We start from the raw sequence: 14,602 nt of genomic DNA on the forward strand, positions 1-14,602 counted from the left end.
TTCTTAGATGAGTGTTGCATTTGGCTTTTCGTAGCATCATGATCCAATCTGTAATGCAGATGCTGGAAAAACAGCACACATTCCAGAATAATAAGCTATTATTGTCATGGGTCAGTGCAAATTGAAGTTCAGGAGTTTAAACAAAATAGACTGTGCCTCCAAATAGTTTTTAACAACTCATGCCACCTGTGGATTAGGTTGCACTCAAGAAATAGAAATATCTTTCAGAATCAGAATCAGAAACCCTACAGTGCAGAAAGAGGCCATTCGGCCCATTGAGTCTGCACCAACCACAATCCCACCCAGGCCCTACTCCCATATCCCTAAAAATTTACCCCCTAATCCATCCAACCTATGCATCTCACGACACTACGGGGCAATTTTAGCATGGCCAATCAACCTAAGCCGCATATCTTTGGACTGTGGGAGGAAACCAGAGCACACAGAGGAAACCCATGCAGACAGAAGGAGAATGTGCAAAGTCTACACAGACAACGACCCAAGCCGGGAATCGAACCCAGGCCCCTGGAGCTGTGAAGCAGTGGTGCGAACCACTGTGCTACCTTGCCGCCCCTTTGTACCAGTCATAAGAACATAAGAAATAGGAGCAGGAGCAGGCCATCTAGCCCTTTGAGCCTGCCCCGCCATTCAATAAGATCATGGCTGATCTAAAGTGGATCAATTCCACTTACCTGCTTGCTCCCCATAACCCTTAATTCCCTTGTCTATCAGAAATCTATCTACCCATGACTTAAACAAATTCATGGAGGTAGCCTCCACCACTTCAATGGGCAGAGAATTCCAGAGATTCACACCCTCTGAGAGAAGAAGTTCCTCCTCAACTCTGTTCTAAACTGCACCACCCCCCCACCTTATTTTGAGGCTGTGCCCTCTAGTTCTGGTTTCCTTTCTAAGTGGAAAGAATCTCTCTACCTCTACCCTATCTAGCCCCTTCATTATCTTGTAAGTCTCTAAAATCCCCCCTCAGCCTTCTAAACTCCAACGAGTACAGGCCCAATCTATTCAATCTCTCCTCATAAGCTAACCCCCTCATCTCCAGTATCAGCCTGGTGAACCTTCTCTGTACTCTCTCCAAGGCCAATATATCCTGACTGAAAAATTTCAGGACAGCACAATGTCATTGATAATCGTTAGAAATAAATCTGGAGAAATTTGCAAGGCATCAAATACTGAATCCAACTAATAACAAGTGTGCGCTTTCTACTCAAAAAGCACACCTCTTTTTTTCCCCATGTATTAACCTCTTTCAGAAGACACTGACCAAAAATATTGTGATTTAACTGTGACGTCATAGAGTTGTAGAGATTTACAGTATGGAAACAGGCCCTTCAGCCTAACTTGTGCATGCTGCCCTTTTTTTTTTGAGGCCACTCAGCTAGTCCCTTGCCTGCATTTGGCCCATATCCCTCTATACCATCGTATCCATGTAACTGTCTAAATGCTTTTTAAAAGACAAAATTATACCTGCCTCTAATACTAACTTTGGCAGCTGGTTCCAGACACTCACCACCCTCTGTGTGAAAAAATTGTCCCTTTGGACACTTTTGTATCTCTCCCCTCTCACCTTAAACCTATGCCCTCTAGTTTTAGACTCCCCTATCTTTGGGAAATGATATTGACTATCTAGCTGATCTGTGCCCCTCATTATTTTATAGACCTCTATAAGATCATCCCTCAGGCTTCTACGCTCCAGAAAAAAAAGTCCCAGTCTATCCAGCCTCTCCTTATAACTCAAACCATCAAGTCCCGGTAGCATCGTAGTAAATCTTTTCTGCACTTTTTCTAGTTTAATAATATCCTTTCTACCTGTAGCCATGCGGGAATTGTAATTTTCTTTGTGGTTTGATTGAGCGTAGGTATGCAATCAGAGGGCATTAATGGTTGTCATTTACTGACTGGTATACGTGGGATGACAATTTGCTTTAAATTACTGACCTTGAGAACCAGATGAACAGCCAATGGGCCCTATTTTACCATTGCATCAGGCCCGATAAACATGGTAAAGTTGGGTGTGAGGCCATTAACGCGATCCATATCTGCATCCACGCAGATGGCCACTTTACTAAGACCCGGGATTGGCCATGATCCAATTCGCACCCGAAATGGGCGCAATGGTGATTTAAATGTATTTAAATTGAATTGATGAACCGCCTGCCCAATTTTTTCAGCACTTCTCCCTTTACCACCGTGTTCGCCGATCCAGAATCATGCCGAAATGAACATGCTGAATAAAAGTCTGAATCGGGCGCTCCAGCTGTTGAAGAGACGAGTTCAGTACTTCCAATGGCTCTCTGACTCAGAATGATAGTGTGTGGTGGTGTGTGTCAGGTCAGTCTCTGGAAGGGGGGGGAAGGCAGGATGGAGAGCCAATCGTTGTCTGCTTTGAGGCGGGGGGGGTGGGGGGTGGTGGAGTGAGGCCAATCATTCTCTGGTGAGAAAGGGGGACAATGAGGCCAGATCATTCTCTGGGAGGAGGAGGGTGGCGGAGGGAGTGAGACCACATCATTCTCTGGGGATGGGGGAAGTGGGGACAGGAGCAAAGCCAAATCATTCTCTGGGGGAAGGGAGGCGGGTAAGGTGTATCTCTATTGGGGTGGGGGGAGAGGCCCAATCGGTCACTGTTTGGGGGGGGGGGGGGGGGGGGGGCAGGGGGGCAGATGGATCTCTGGTGGGGGGCAGGGAGGTCCGCTGCCACTCTGCGGGTGATCGTTGGGGGTTAAGGGGGTAAGGGGTCATGATCAGTCTAGGTAGCAGGGGATGGGTGGATAAGGGGGATGTGTGTGGGAGCCATAGCTCCCGCTTTTCATTCTCGAGCCACTTTCTCTGCTTTTTGCAGCATGGGAGCAATCTGACACGGGTGCGCTTTTTCAAATATTTTCCTAACTGCACATGCGCAGTTCAGCGCTACGCCCCGCCCACAGTGCGAATGGGACTCGTGATTTCTTTTCAGGCTATGTGCTAATGGGGGCGCCCGAAAGCAGATCTCCGAGTCGGATCTGAATTGCGCCCAGACTCAGCACTTAGAATGAAAATGGTAAAATCAGGCCCTACGTGAGGTACAGCAATTTTATTCAGTTTAGTGATCTGGAGAGGAAAGATGGTCTTTTCATTGTATTGTGGTAAAATGCTAAGAGGAGAAAGCATTGCATCGTCCTGTTAAAAAGGTGGTGTTTTATTTTCTGTGCTTAGAAAGTTATAAATAAAATGCAGGTGCATATGGGGTCCCAGAATGAAACATTTATACTGAAGGGCCAGGCAGCAGTCTTGCCAAGGTAACAAACAGGCTGTTGAATTTTTTTGAATTCAGCCAATTAGTTTAAATCAGGCATGTGGATACCAACAACCTGTTAGATCTAAATTTGATGGTTTTGGCAACCAGGGACAAAATCTACTACATGGGATGTTGATATGTCACAAGAACAGAAGAACATAAGAAATAGGAGCAGGAGTAGGCCATCTAGCCCTTCGAGCCTGCCCCAACATTCAATAAGATCATGGCTGATCTGTCGTGGCTCAGTTCCACATTTCCGCCCTCTCCCCATAACCCTTAATCCCCTTGCCTATCAAAAACCTATCAACCCGCGTCTTAAAAATATTTAGCGAGGCAGCCTCCACCACTTCAACGGGCAGAGAATTCCAGAGATTCACCACCCTTTGAGTGAAGAAGTTCCTCCTCAACTCCGTTCTAAACCGCCCCCACTTTATCTTGAGGCTGTGCCCTCTAGTCCTACTGTCCTTCCTGAGCGGGAAGAGCCTCTCCACCTCTATCCTATCCATCCCATTCAACATCTTATACATCTCAATGAGATCTCCCCTCATTCTTCTAAACTGTAACGAGTACAAGCCTAGTTTATTCAGCCTCTCCTCATAGCTCAATCCCCTCAACTCCGGAATCAGCCTAGTAAACCTCCTCTGCACTCCCTCCAAGGCCAAAATATCCTTGCGTAAGTGCGGCGACCAAAACTGCACACAGTACTCCAGCTGCGGCCTGCACCTTCCCGCTGCAGCAAGACCTCCCTACTTTTATATTCAATCCCCCTCGCTATGAAGGCCAGCATCCCATTTGCCTTCCTGACCACCTGCTGCACCTGCAGGCTGGGTTTTTGTGACTCATGCACAAGGACCCCGAGGTCCCCCTGCACCGTCGCATGCTGCAGTTTTTCGCCATGCAAGTAATAGTCCTTCCTACCAAAGTGGACAACCTCACATTTGCCAACATTAAATTCCATTTGCCAGTTCCTGACCCATTCGCCCAGCCTATCTAGATCCTTCTGCAGACTCTCCACACCCTCCGCACAATTTGCCGTTCCACCAATCTTGGTGTCATCAGCAAATTTCGACACCATATGCTCGGTTCCCTCCTCCAGATCATCTATATAAATGGTAAATAGCTGAGGCCCCAGCACCGACCCCTGGGACACTCCACTCGTCACCAACCTCCAATACAAATAGCACCCATTGACCCCCACTCTCTGCCTCCTATTTGACAGCCAATCCTCTATCCACGCTAACACCCTACCCCGAACTCCATGCCCCCTAACGTTCTGTAACAACCTCGTGCGGCACCTTATCAAACGCCTTCTGAAAATCAAGAAACACCACATCCACCGGCTCTCCTCTATCCACCGCCCTAGACACATCCTCATAGAACTCCAATAAACTCATCAGACACGACTTCCCCTTAACGTCTGCTCTACCAAACAATTCTCCTCAAGATGCCTCGCTATTTTCTCCTTGATCACGGATTCTAACATTTTTCCTACAACTAACCGGCCTATAATTCCCCGCCTTTTGCCTGGCACCCTTCTTAAACAACGGCGTAACATTAGCCGTTTTCCAATCTTCCGGCACTTCCCCGGAATCCAGCGACATTTGGTAAATAATCACCAAGGCATCCACTATCACCTCTGCCATTTCCTCAGGACCCTTGGATGCATTCCATCCGGTCCTGGGGACTTGTCCACAATCAGTCCCTCCAGTCTGTCGAGCACCGCCTCTTTAGTTACAATAATGTCATTCAGGCCCTCCACTCCTACCATCTTTCCATCGCTAACCCCCGGCAAATTATTCACATCCTCCTCCATGAAGACCGAAACAAAAAAGTTATTCAGGGCCTCAGCCATTTCCTCATTCCCTACCAATAAGTTCCCCTCTTATCCTCTAAGGGTCCAACGTTCACCCTAGCCAGCCTCTTCCTTTTTATATATTTATAAAACTCTTGCTATCCTTTTTTATACTAAGCGCTAGCCCAGCTTCATAGTTTATCCTACCCTTCTTTATCAACTTCTTTGCCATTCTTTGTTGACATTTAAACCTCTCCCAATCCTCTTCTCGCCCACTACTCTTAGCTACTCTAAACGCATCCGCTTTTAATTTAACACTTTCCTTCACCTCCTTCGTTATCCACGGCTGATTATCTCTCCTCCTACGATCCTTTTTAACCATCGGAATAAATTTCTGCTGAGCACCAAGAAAGATCTCCTTAAAGATCCTCCACTGTTCCTCAGCAGATCTACCTTCCAACGCACTCCCCCAATCAACATTCGCCAATTCCTCTCTCATCCTAGATATGTCATCAAAGGTATAAAAGAAGAGGGCAGTGGGAAAATAAGTAGAGAAAGCAACTGCCATTCGCCACAGTAACAGCCTCAAACATGTCTTAAGACAAAGCCTCGTCTCGATAGTGAAGGTACCAAAGAAGACAGAAATTCCAGACAGAGGAATTCTCAGAGAAAGCCTAGAGTATTCTGGAAGATGCCAAACTTGGTTGTAATTTAGAGAGTGACTAAAATTCTTTTTTTGTTGTTGGTAAGTGGGAATTATATTTACCAAAATAGCATTCTGTTAGAATTGTGTTTTATTTGGTTTGTTAACTTGTTCACTGTTAGTTAGATAAATAATTGTTACTTGTTGACTTTAGAGAGAATATCAGGAAGTTATTTTGATTTAACCACTAGAAATTACTGAAGTGCAGATCCTAACATTGCACTCACTTTTACAGATTGTGAGATGAGGTAGTTCTGAGAGTATCCACCTCCACTTCATAACAATGTACATAATTTGATTTAAAGTTAAGGTTTAAAAATTGGAATTTGATGGCTCCTTCAGATATGATTAAAGTGATGAAATGATTTGAGATTTTGGCAGAAAGATTACACTCTTGATTTTTCAGTTGGCCATCAAGACAAGCCACATTGGCTTATGTCACAACATTCGGTCTTAACGATTCATTTGTAAGGAGGAAGTCTTGCCTTTCTACAGCGTCTTTCACAACTTCAGGATGTCCCAAAGTGTTGATAGTCAATGAAGTACTCTTGAAATGCCGTCACTGCCCTGATGGAGGGATAACAGCAGCCAATTTGCACACATCAGGCTCACTCCAACAGCAATGTGATAATGACCAGATAATCCAACCGACTTTGGTTCAGGCGATAAGTGTTGGCCAAGATAGACAGACAGAGTTAACGGTTCTGGTCCGTATGACTTCTTCAGAATTCTGGAAACATTTCTCTCTCCACAGATGCTGCCAGACTTGCTGAGATTTTCCAACGTCTTCTGTTGTTATTTCAGATTTCCAGCATCTGCAGTATTTTGCTCCCCTCAAAAAGTGCCGGGTGATCCTTTATGTTCACCTGAGAGAGCTGACGCGGCCTCCGTTTAATGTCTCAACTGCAAGGCAGTACTGCATTGAAGTCATAGAATAGCTACAGTGCAGGAAGAGGCCATTCAGTCCGTCGAGCCTGCACTGACAACAATTCCACCTTGTCCCTGCATCCCCATGTATTTACCCTGCTAATCCCTCTGACGCTAAGGGTCAATTTAGCATGGCCAATCCTCCTAACCCGCACGCATTTGGGCTGTGGGATGAAATCGGAGCGCCCAGAGGAAACTCACACAGACACAGGGTAAACGTGCAAACACCACACGGTGTCAGCGAGGACTACGTGCTCAAGAAGTTTGAATCCACAACGTCCTAACTCAGGCGAGAGTGCTGCCAGTAAGCACAGAGGTTTATAGTTCTTAAATCAAAAATAGTACTATGTTATATTCCAATGTTGCCAACGTGGTATATCAAGTTCTGGTGCGCAAGTCTCAACTATATGCATATTTTTATGTCCATTAAATACGGAGGATTGATTTATAGGGTTTAGAATGAAAATATGATGAAACATTGGATTTTATACTGCATGATCTTTGCCAAGCTGCAATTGTACCTTGACCCTTGACAGCCTGAGCAATTCTTGATACATGTAGTTTACTTGAAAAAAAAAGATGGAAATAACCTACAATTAAACGTTTTACATCTGGCAAATATCACAGGGCTAAAGCACGTGCGTTGGCTAAATTCACTAAAAACAAACAAACTGAACATCGCAATCGGCTAAGTGAAGAATGCTGATTCATCTGAAAATCCAAAACAATTCGTAAAAAAAATTAAGAAGCACCAAACCTTCAAAAAAGTTTCTATTCTTTCAAATAAACCATCTGGCTATCCATGAAGTAAAGTATGATACACAGCTGCTGCCATTGGACTGGGGTTGGGCACAGTAAGCAGTCTCACAACACTAGGTTCACGTCCAACAGGTTTATTTAGAATTATGAGGTTTTGGAGCACTGCTCCTTCATCAACTGATGAAGGACCAGCACTGCAGAAGCTCATGATTCCAAAGCCTCACAACCTGGTGTTGTGAGGCTTCTTATTATGAAAAAAGTAAACCACAAATCCTCAAAAAAAAATTTCCAAGGTTGTTTGCAGTACTATTTGTTCCATGCTCAATCATGATTCACCCCAACTTAATAGTCAACATAATTTAAATAATTCTGAAAGACAATTATTAATTTTACCTGGCTATTTATCCAAAGTAGCTGTTAGGAAAACAAAAGCGGTTTAATGTTTTATTTGTATTGTAATGTTTAAAAATAAGATACAGTTTTAAGTGGGTTTAATTCAATGTTTCTGTGAAAGGAAAGGTGAAACCTAATTAAATTGATGCTGTACAAAGGTGTGTGTTTGTGTGAGGGTTGGCTCAGTTCCAGCTGTACTTCTGTTGTGCTTAGAGAGGATTGTGGCATGGAGAGTAAATAAAGGCTGACAGAAATAGCAGTTGTTGCTTAGCAATTGGGGCCTTGTAAGGTAGGAAGGTTTTCGAGTTTAAGTTTTAAGCTGAATTTGTTTGCAGGTAAAGAGGACACCAGGGAATGAACATCTCTCAACTCTGTCAGGAGAAGCTGGACAGGACAGAGGGAATCTTGCAAAGAAGCCGACTTACCAAAAAAAGATACAGTCCAGATGACTCGCAAATTGGGACAGAAAGAATGTCTTAAGACTGAAATTAAGAGAACAGAGACCAAGGTATTGTTCAGGAGAATTTAAGGGAACAGATTAAGTGCTGGTGAAATAGACAATTGCATCAACCAGACCTGAAATAGGAAAACAGACTTCAGAGATAAATCAAAGGTTTGATACCATTTCCACTGAGTCTGGGAAACAATAGTTAAAGCAATTGTGATTTGCACAACAGCCAAGGGAAAGGAATTCAGAACAGGGAACTGAACATCCTGGATACTGGATTCCTTGTTAAAAACAGAATGGAAGCTTTGTTTAAAAGAACCATTTGGAAAACCTGGACTGGATTTCAGCATGCAAACCGCAGGGTTGTGAAAGAAGATTTAAAAGTATGTTTTCTGAGGGTGGGAGTGGATTTTGGGAACGCTCACGTGCAACTCATCTGGAAGGATTCTGAAAAGAAAACCACAGACATTAGCTTGGGTTCAGAGTGGAGAATATGTTTTGACACAATCAGTTTGTGTGCCTGAGACCATTGTATGTTAATCGTGTTCGAGGTAATCGTGTTAATCTTAAAATCTATGTGTACTTGTTAATCTAGGGAAATGCAAAGATGTATTGTATTGTCCTATATTTTATGTGTTTCTTTTCTTATTAAAACTGATTAGTGGTCCTGTGACTCTGTTCCTCCATGTTCAAAAGAAATTATGGAGATGCCGGCATGGGTACAGTAAGAAGTCTCACAACACCAGGTTAAATTCAAACAGGTTTATTTGGTATCATGAGCTTTCGGAGCACTGCTCCTTCACTCACCTGATGAAGAAGCAGCGCTCCAAAAGCTTGTGATTCTAACTAAACCTGTTGGACTTTAACCTGGCGTTGTGAGACTTTTTACCAAAAGAAAAAGAAGTTTCCAGCCAGTGTTTCATTCTGGAATCCTTTCATCCAGTTATAACATTAACTGGGATCGTAACACTGACTTTAAAATGACCTATAAGTTCCCTGGCATTCAGCCTACTCCCAGAGCTTGGAACGTTTCACCTGGACTTTCCTTCATGATCCTTTTCACATTGCATATCGAAAAGTTCTCTATCCTCACCATCTATCCCTTACCCCGTCCCTGGCCATTGCCAGGTTGAATCTGACTGTTTGCAATCTTCTGGATATAGCAAATAATTGAGAGCCAGGACCATGACCAGGTTTTAGGTGATCTTATGGGAGGAAGCTCCTGCATGGGACGATTATGGTCATTCCAATCTTGCGGTTCCATCACTGGGATTTTGAGATGAGGCTCCAATGGCCCTGAGACCTGTCGCCAGGAAGTCACCTGCTGGTCTCGGGACTGCACATTTATCTGTTCCTTAGGTAGCACCTTGCAGATGCATGGGAACACCATCACCTGGAAAGTTCCACTCCAAGCCAAACACCATCCTGACTTGGAAGCATATTTTATTTATATTGTTTATTAGTATCACAAGTAAGCTTACATTAACACCGCACTGAAGTTACTGTGAAAATTCTCTAGTCGCCACACTCCTGTTCGGATACACTGAAGGAGAATTTAGCACGGCCAATGCACCTAACCAGCCCGTCTTTTGGACTGTGGGAGGAAACCAGAGCATCACTTAAGATGATATGGTGGCACAATGGTTAGCACTGCTGCCTCACAGCACCAAGGACCTGGGTTTGATTGCGAGCTTGGGTCACTGCCTATGTGGAATTGACATGTTCTCCCCATGTCTGCAGGGGTTTCCTCCTGTTATCTCCCTTAGTTCAAAGATGTGTGAGTTAGGTAGATTGGCCATGCTGAATTGCCCTTAGTGTCAGGAGGAATAGCTAGGGTAAATGCATAGTGTTATGGGGATAGGACCTGGGTGGGACTATGGTCGATGCAGACTCGATGGGCCAAATGGTCTCCTTCTGCACTGTAGGGATTCTATGCCATGATCTGGAAGAAACCCACATAGACACAGGGAGAATGTGCAGACTCCACACAGACAGTGAGTTTGATTCCCAAGCTGGGAATCAAACCCAGATCCCTGGGGCTGTGAGGCGGCAGTGCTAGCCACTGTGCCCTACTTCACTGTTTCTGGGTCAATATTCCGGAACTCCCTCCCGGACAGCACTGTGGGTGTAGCTACGCCACATGGACTGCAGGGGTTCATGAATGCAGTTCCACACCACCTTTGTCAAGAGGCTACCGGGATTGGACAATAAATGCTGGCCGAGCCAGTGACACCCACACCCCATGAATGAATAAAAAAAAGTTGAACTGTGCTCCGTAATCCAAGGTAGAGAGTATTTTCGTGAGAAGGTGGAGTGAAGTGAATGGAATGGAACAGCTATAATTCCACGCACCTGCATCTTGAATGTATTGGAATTGCCCAGTCCTCAAGTCGTCAGAACTGTGTTCAGTCTTGGAAGCTTGATATCTGCCCATGGCAGCTGATGGTTGCTGTGTGTGGTCTGATGTCTGAGACTTGGCATTGTGCCTGAGGTAGCCTTGAAGAAGTTCATGTAGCAGATTCAGGCAGTTCAGATGCTCCTGGCCCCAGAACATCTAAATAGACACCAAAAAGAGAAGCACCAGCACTGATGAGATACAGGAGATCAAAAATATTAAAAATCCTTAAGGTATAATTGAACAATTTTCGAGGAACTCAGTCTGGCCACTTATTAATGAATGTGTGAGACAGAAATCACAGCCCCATCACTATAGCCCTGAAAATTCCACTGGAATTCTTCGGGCCACAGCTCGTAAATATGGAAGATCTTCTAGGGAAATGGAGTGAAAGGCTGCAAGTGGCCAGCTCTGCATTTTACTGGAGTCCTGCATGATGATCTTCCAGTATGGCAGCATTGGATTAGTAGGATCCCAAACCAAAAGAAAAAGTGCTGAACTATCTGCACACGAAACGTCAGCTCTTTATTCTCCTTATAGATGCTGCCAGGTCTGCTGAGATTTTCCAGCATTTTCTCTTTTGGTTTCAGATTCCAGCATCCACAGTAATTTGCTTTTACTAGTAGAATCCCATGCAGGGGAGGCAATGGCCAAGTGGTATTATTGCTAAACTATTAATTCAGAAACTCAGCTAATGTTCTGAGGAACTGGATTCGAATCCCGTATGACAGAGGGTGGAATTTGAACTCAATTAAAACAAAATCTGGAATGAAGAATCAACTGATGTCCGTGAAACCATTGCTAATTGTCAGAAAAATCCATCTGGTTCACTAATGTCCTTTAGGGAAGGAACTCTGCCGTCCTTACCTGGTCTGGTCTACGTGACTCCAGAGCCACAACAATGTGGTTGACTCTCAACTGCCCTCGGGTAATCAGAGATGGGCAATAAGTGCGGGCCAGTCAGTGACACCCATGTCCCACAAATAAATTTTTTAAGAAGTTGTGGTTCAGAATTTCAGGAGCAACTCTGCCATTGGTACACAAAAGTCACATTACAGATGTGGTTGAGAAATTCCGCTTAGTGCCTGAGTGGTGAGGTTTGATATTGGACCTCAGGTCTCATTGTCATCACACACATACAAAGCCTTGCCTGGGATACTTCTGCAAACAGAGTACTGCAGGATGCTCAGGTAACATCTGCAAATTTTAACAAATAAAAGACACAATTTGACAATAATCTTGTCGTTAATTGCCTGCATGAGATACCAATTGAAAAGATCTAAAGACTCTACAACGCATATAATATTATAAATGATGTGGTTCCCTGTAGCACCAATACTAATAATTAGAAGTGGGAGCAGTTTTAAAACAAAACCAATGCTACCACTCAGCCTCTGGAGCCCAAGAGAACACATCATATAAATGATTACTGAGCATGATGTTTTGAGAAAGTTTAGGTAGCTTTTAAGATTAACTTCAACTTTAAAGGTTTTTAACTTTTATCTTCTTTTAATCGTTTGTGGAAGATTTTAGAATCTACATATTTGTTTTATAAAGCTTGTAAAAGACCTTCCACGTCCCAAAGTCGTCAATAATAAAAAGACTGCCGGTTACTTTCAGCGAAGTCTGTGAAACCACCCAACATCTACAACCTTTTGTGAATTAGTGAAGTAAAGATGCAGAATTCCTCCTGCACTCCATTAAAGGGCTAAAAGGCGGGAAGGATTTATGTATCAGTTCAACTCAAACCAGTCACAATGATCACTTGCCAATAGCAGATGTCAAGGGTCATACGTAAAATAGAGTTGTGTGCCTGGTGAGCAACCTTCATTCTGGACCTGTGGCCAACTGCTCAATTCCTCTGCAAAAAATGCTGTACGCATCTCTATTGCCATGAAAACAGAATGCTTTGTGTACACTCCTAATCATTTTAAGTGCCTTACAGTATTTATGGTGAATTGGCCATTTCATCCTATTGCCCCGAAGTTTTGTTTGTTCTGCTCTGATCTTTTTAAAAGTTTATTACTCATACAAAAAAATCAGTACTTCAAATGCAACAGTGTTGAGCTTTACCAGATAACCTGATCATGTTACAAGGGTGCTCTTTGCATGATTTAGAGGGCTGGAAATAAAAGACATTTGGGTCAAACAAGGAACAGACTCATTAAAGACAGACTCTCCCAGACACGGCTGCCACCCACACAAACCTGGATCAGTCCAGCTTTCAAGTCGACCAGGGTTTTTGGAACAGAGTGACGTGGGTCAGGGTCGCCACTGTGCCTGCACCATTTGGCTTCCAGTTGAAGGGTGCAGCAGAATGGGCCAATTAGCGTTCTGGTTCTGTCTTTGAGGCAGGTCTTTACAAGCAGATCCTTCAGTTGGAGTGCAAATGTGGCACCTAAGATCATTCCTAAACGGAGGAAGAAAAGGATGTCAGATTTATTCTCCCTTGGACAACTTCACAATAAATTAAATTGTGCAAGACTAAAAGAAACATTTATCTTTGCCTTCTTTCTTCCTACAGTTCTTATGAATCAGTTCTCTGATCTTTACATCTGTACGTAATTAATACAGGATGCCAACTCCTAAGCAACATTGTGGAATTATGAGCAAACCATTGAAGCAACTGAACTTTCCGCAATAATTTATGGAACCCAATATATTCTGCTGACTGACTGATCTGCCTTGTAAAGGAAATATAACATGTTCTCCTGTGTTCGATTGAATATTCTGCATACTTGAATGTTTCCAAAACTGTGTTTTAATTCGAGTTCAAGAAGAAATAATTTAATGGTTTCCTCAAACATTGCTCAAAGGCAGGAGCCTGAAACTTGTCTTTAAATTGCACACTTACAGATGTTGACTGCAGAAAACAATTGAACTCCGGGGTGCTATTGAAGGCTGTCCTTTCTCCTCTAATGTTGGAACATGTGAATACTTAACATACAATTTAAAAAGCATTATACTTTGTCCAAACTAAACAATGGAACCAAGTTATTCCATGCTGACATATATTCTGTGGTTCTAACTATCTGTCCCCAACCACATTTTCTGTGGGCTGTATAAACAAATAATGAGCCGCGTCGCACCACTCGTAACTTCAAACTGTCGGCTGCAGAGCAAAATGCTGTTCAAACAACAACATTTGCATTTATATAGCGATGTTCACGGTTTACACTCAACTGTGTACTTTTGCATCAGTGTTGTAGTCGCAAGCTCTTTTATGTCCACCAGAGACGGTTGACGGAGCTTTGGCTTAAGGTCTTACCCAAAACACAGGACCATAGAACCCTACACTGCACAAGGAGGCCATTCAGCCCATCGAGTCTACAATGATCACAATCTCACCCAGCTCCGATCCCCAAAACCCCATGCGTTTACCCTAGCTAGCCCCCTCGCCTTGACATTAAGGGGCAATTTGGCATAGCCAATCCACCTAACCCACACATCTTTGGGCTGTGGGAGGAAACCGGAGCACCCGGAAGAAACCCATGCAGACATGGGGAGAACGTGCAGACTCCACGCAGGCAGTGACCCAAGCCGGGATTTGAACCCCAGACCCATGCGCTGTGAGTCAGCAGTGCTAACCACTGTGTCACCCAAAAAGTGCAGCTCTCTTTCAGCACTGCACCGGGAACGTCAGCCTCGATTCTTGTGCACGAATCTCGCAATAGGATGGGAAACGCGCAATTTATTGATTTGTTGTCAAAACTGCTACTAACTGAGCCATGGCTGATACCGTTCAGGTCGGATGCGGCAGTGTGTGCAGCTTTGCGGAATCCATGGTCCAACACCATATAACCGGCAGTAAATGTACACAGTGATCTTAAGCAGATGAGATTCTTGTGCATGTCACTTACAACCTTTCCTGTTAACATCATATATATTGACTG

The 14,602-nt window shown here is 43.9% G+C and overlaps 1 protein-coding gene across 9 annotated transcripts in view; it reads right to left on the reverse strand.

Moving 5' to 3' along the window:
- vps13b (vacuolar protein sorting 13 homolog B) overlaps positions 1–14,602 on the reverse strand; it is a 942,410-nt gene that overhangs the window by 136,966 nt on the left and 790,842 nt on the right. For all 9 annotated transcript variants that reach the window (XM_080194714.1, XM_080194711.1, XM_080194717.1 and 6 more), the window contains exons 37-38: positions 12,917–13,119; positions 10,667–10,868 (exon numbers count right to left, since the gene is read on the reverse strand). In XM_080194714.1, coding sequence (XP_080050840.1) covers positions 10,667–10,868; positions 12,917–13,119 — 405 coding nt within the window. The remainder of the gene's footprint in view (positions 1–10,666; positions 10,869–12,916; positions 13,120–14,602) is intronic.

This window comes from Carcharhinus amblyrhynchos, chromosome 8 (assembly GCF_965287045.1).
Source record: "Carcharhinus amblyrhynchos chromosome 8, sCarAmb.v2.hapA, whole genome shotgun sequence".
In the NCBI taxonomy this organism is placed as follows: domain Eukaryota; kingdom Metazoa; phylum Chordata; class Chondrichthyes; order Carcharhiniformes; family Carcharhinidae; genus Carcharhinus; species Carcharhinus amblyrhynchos.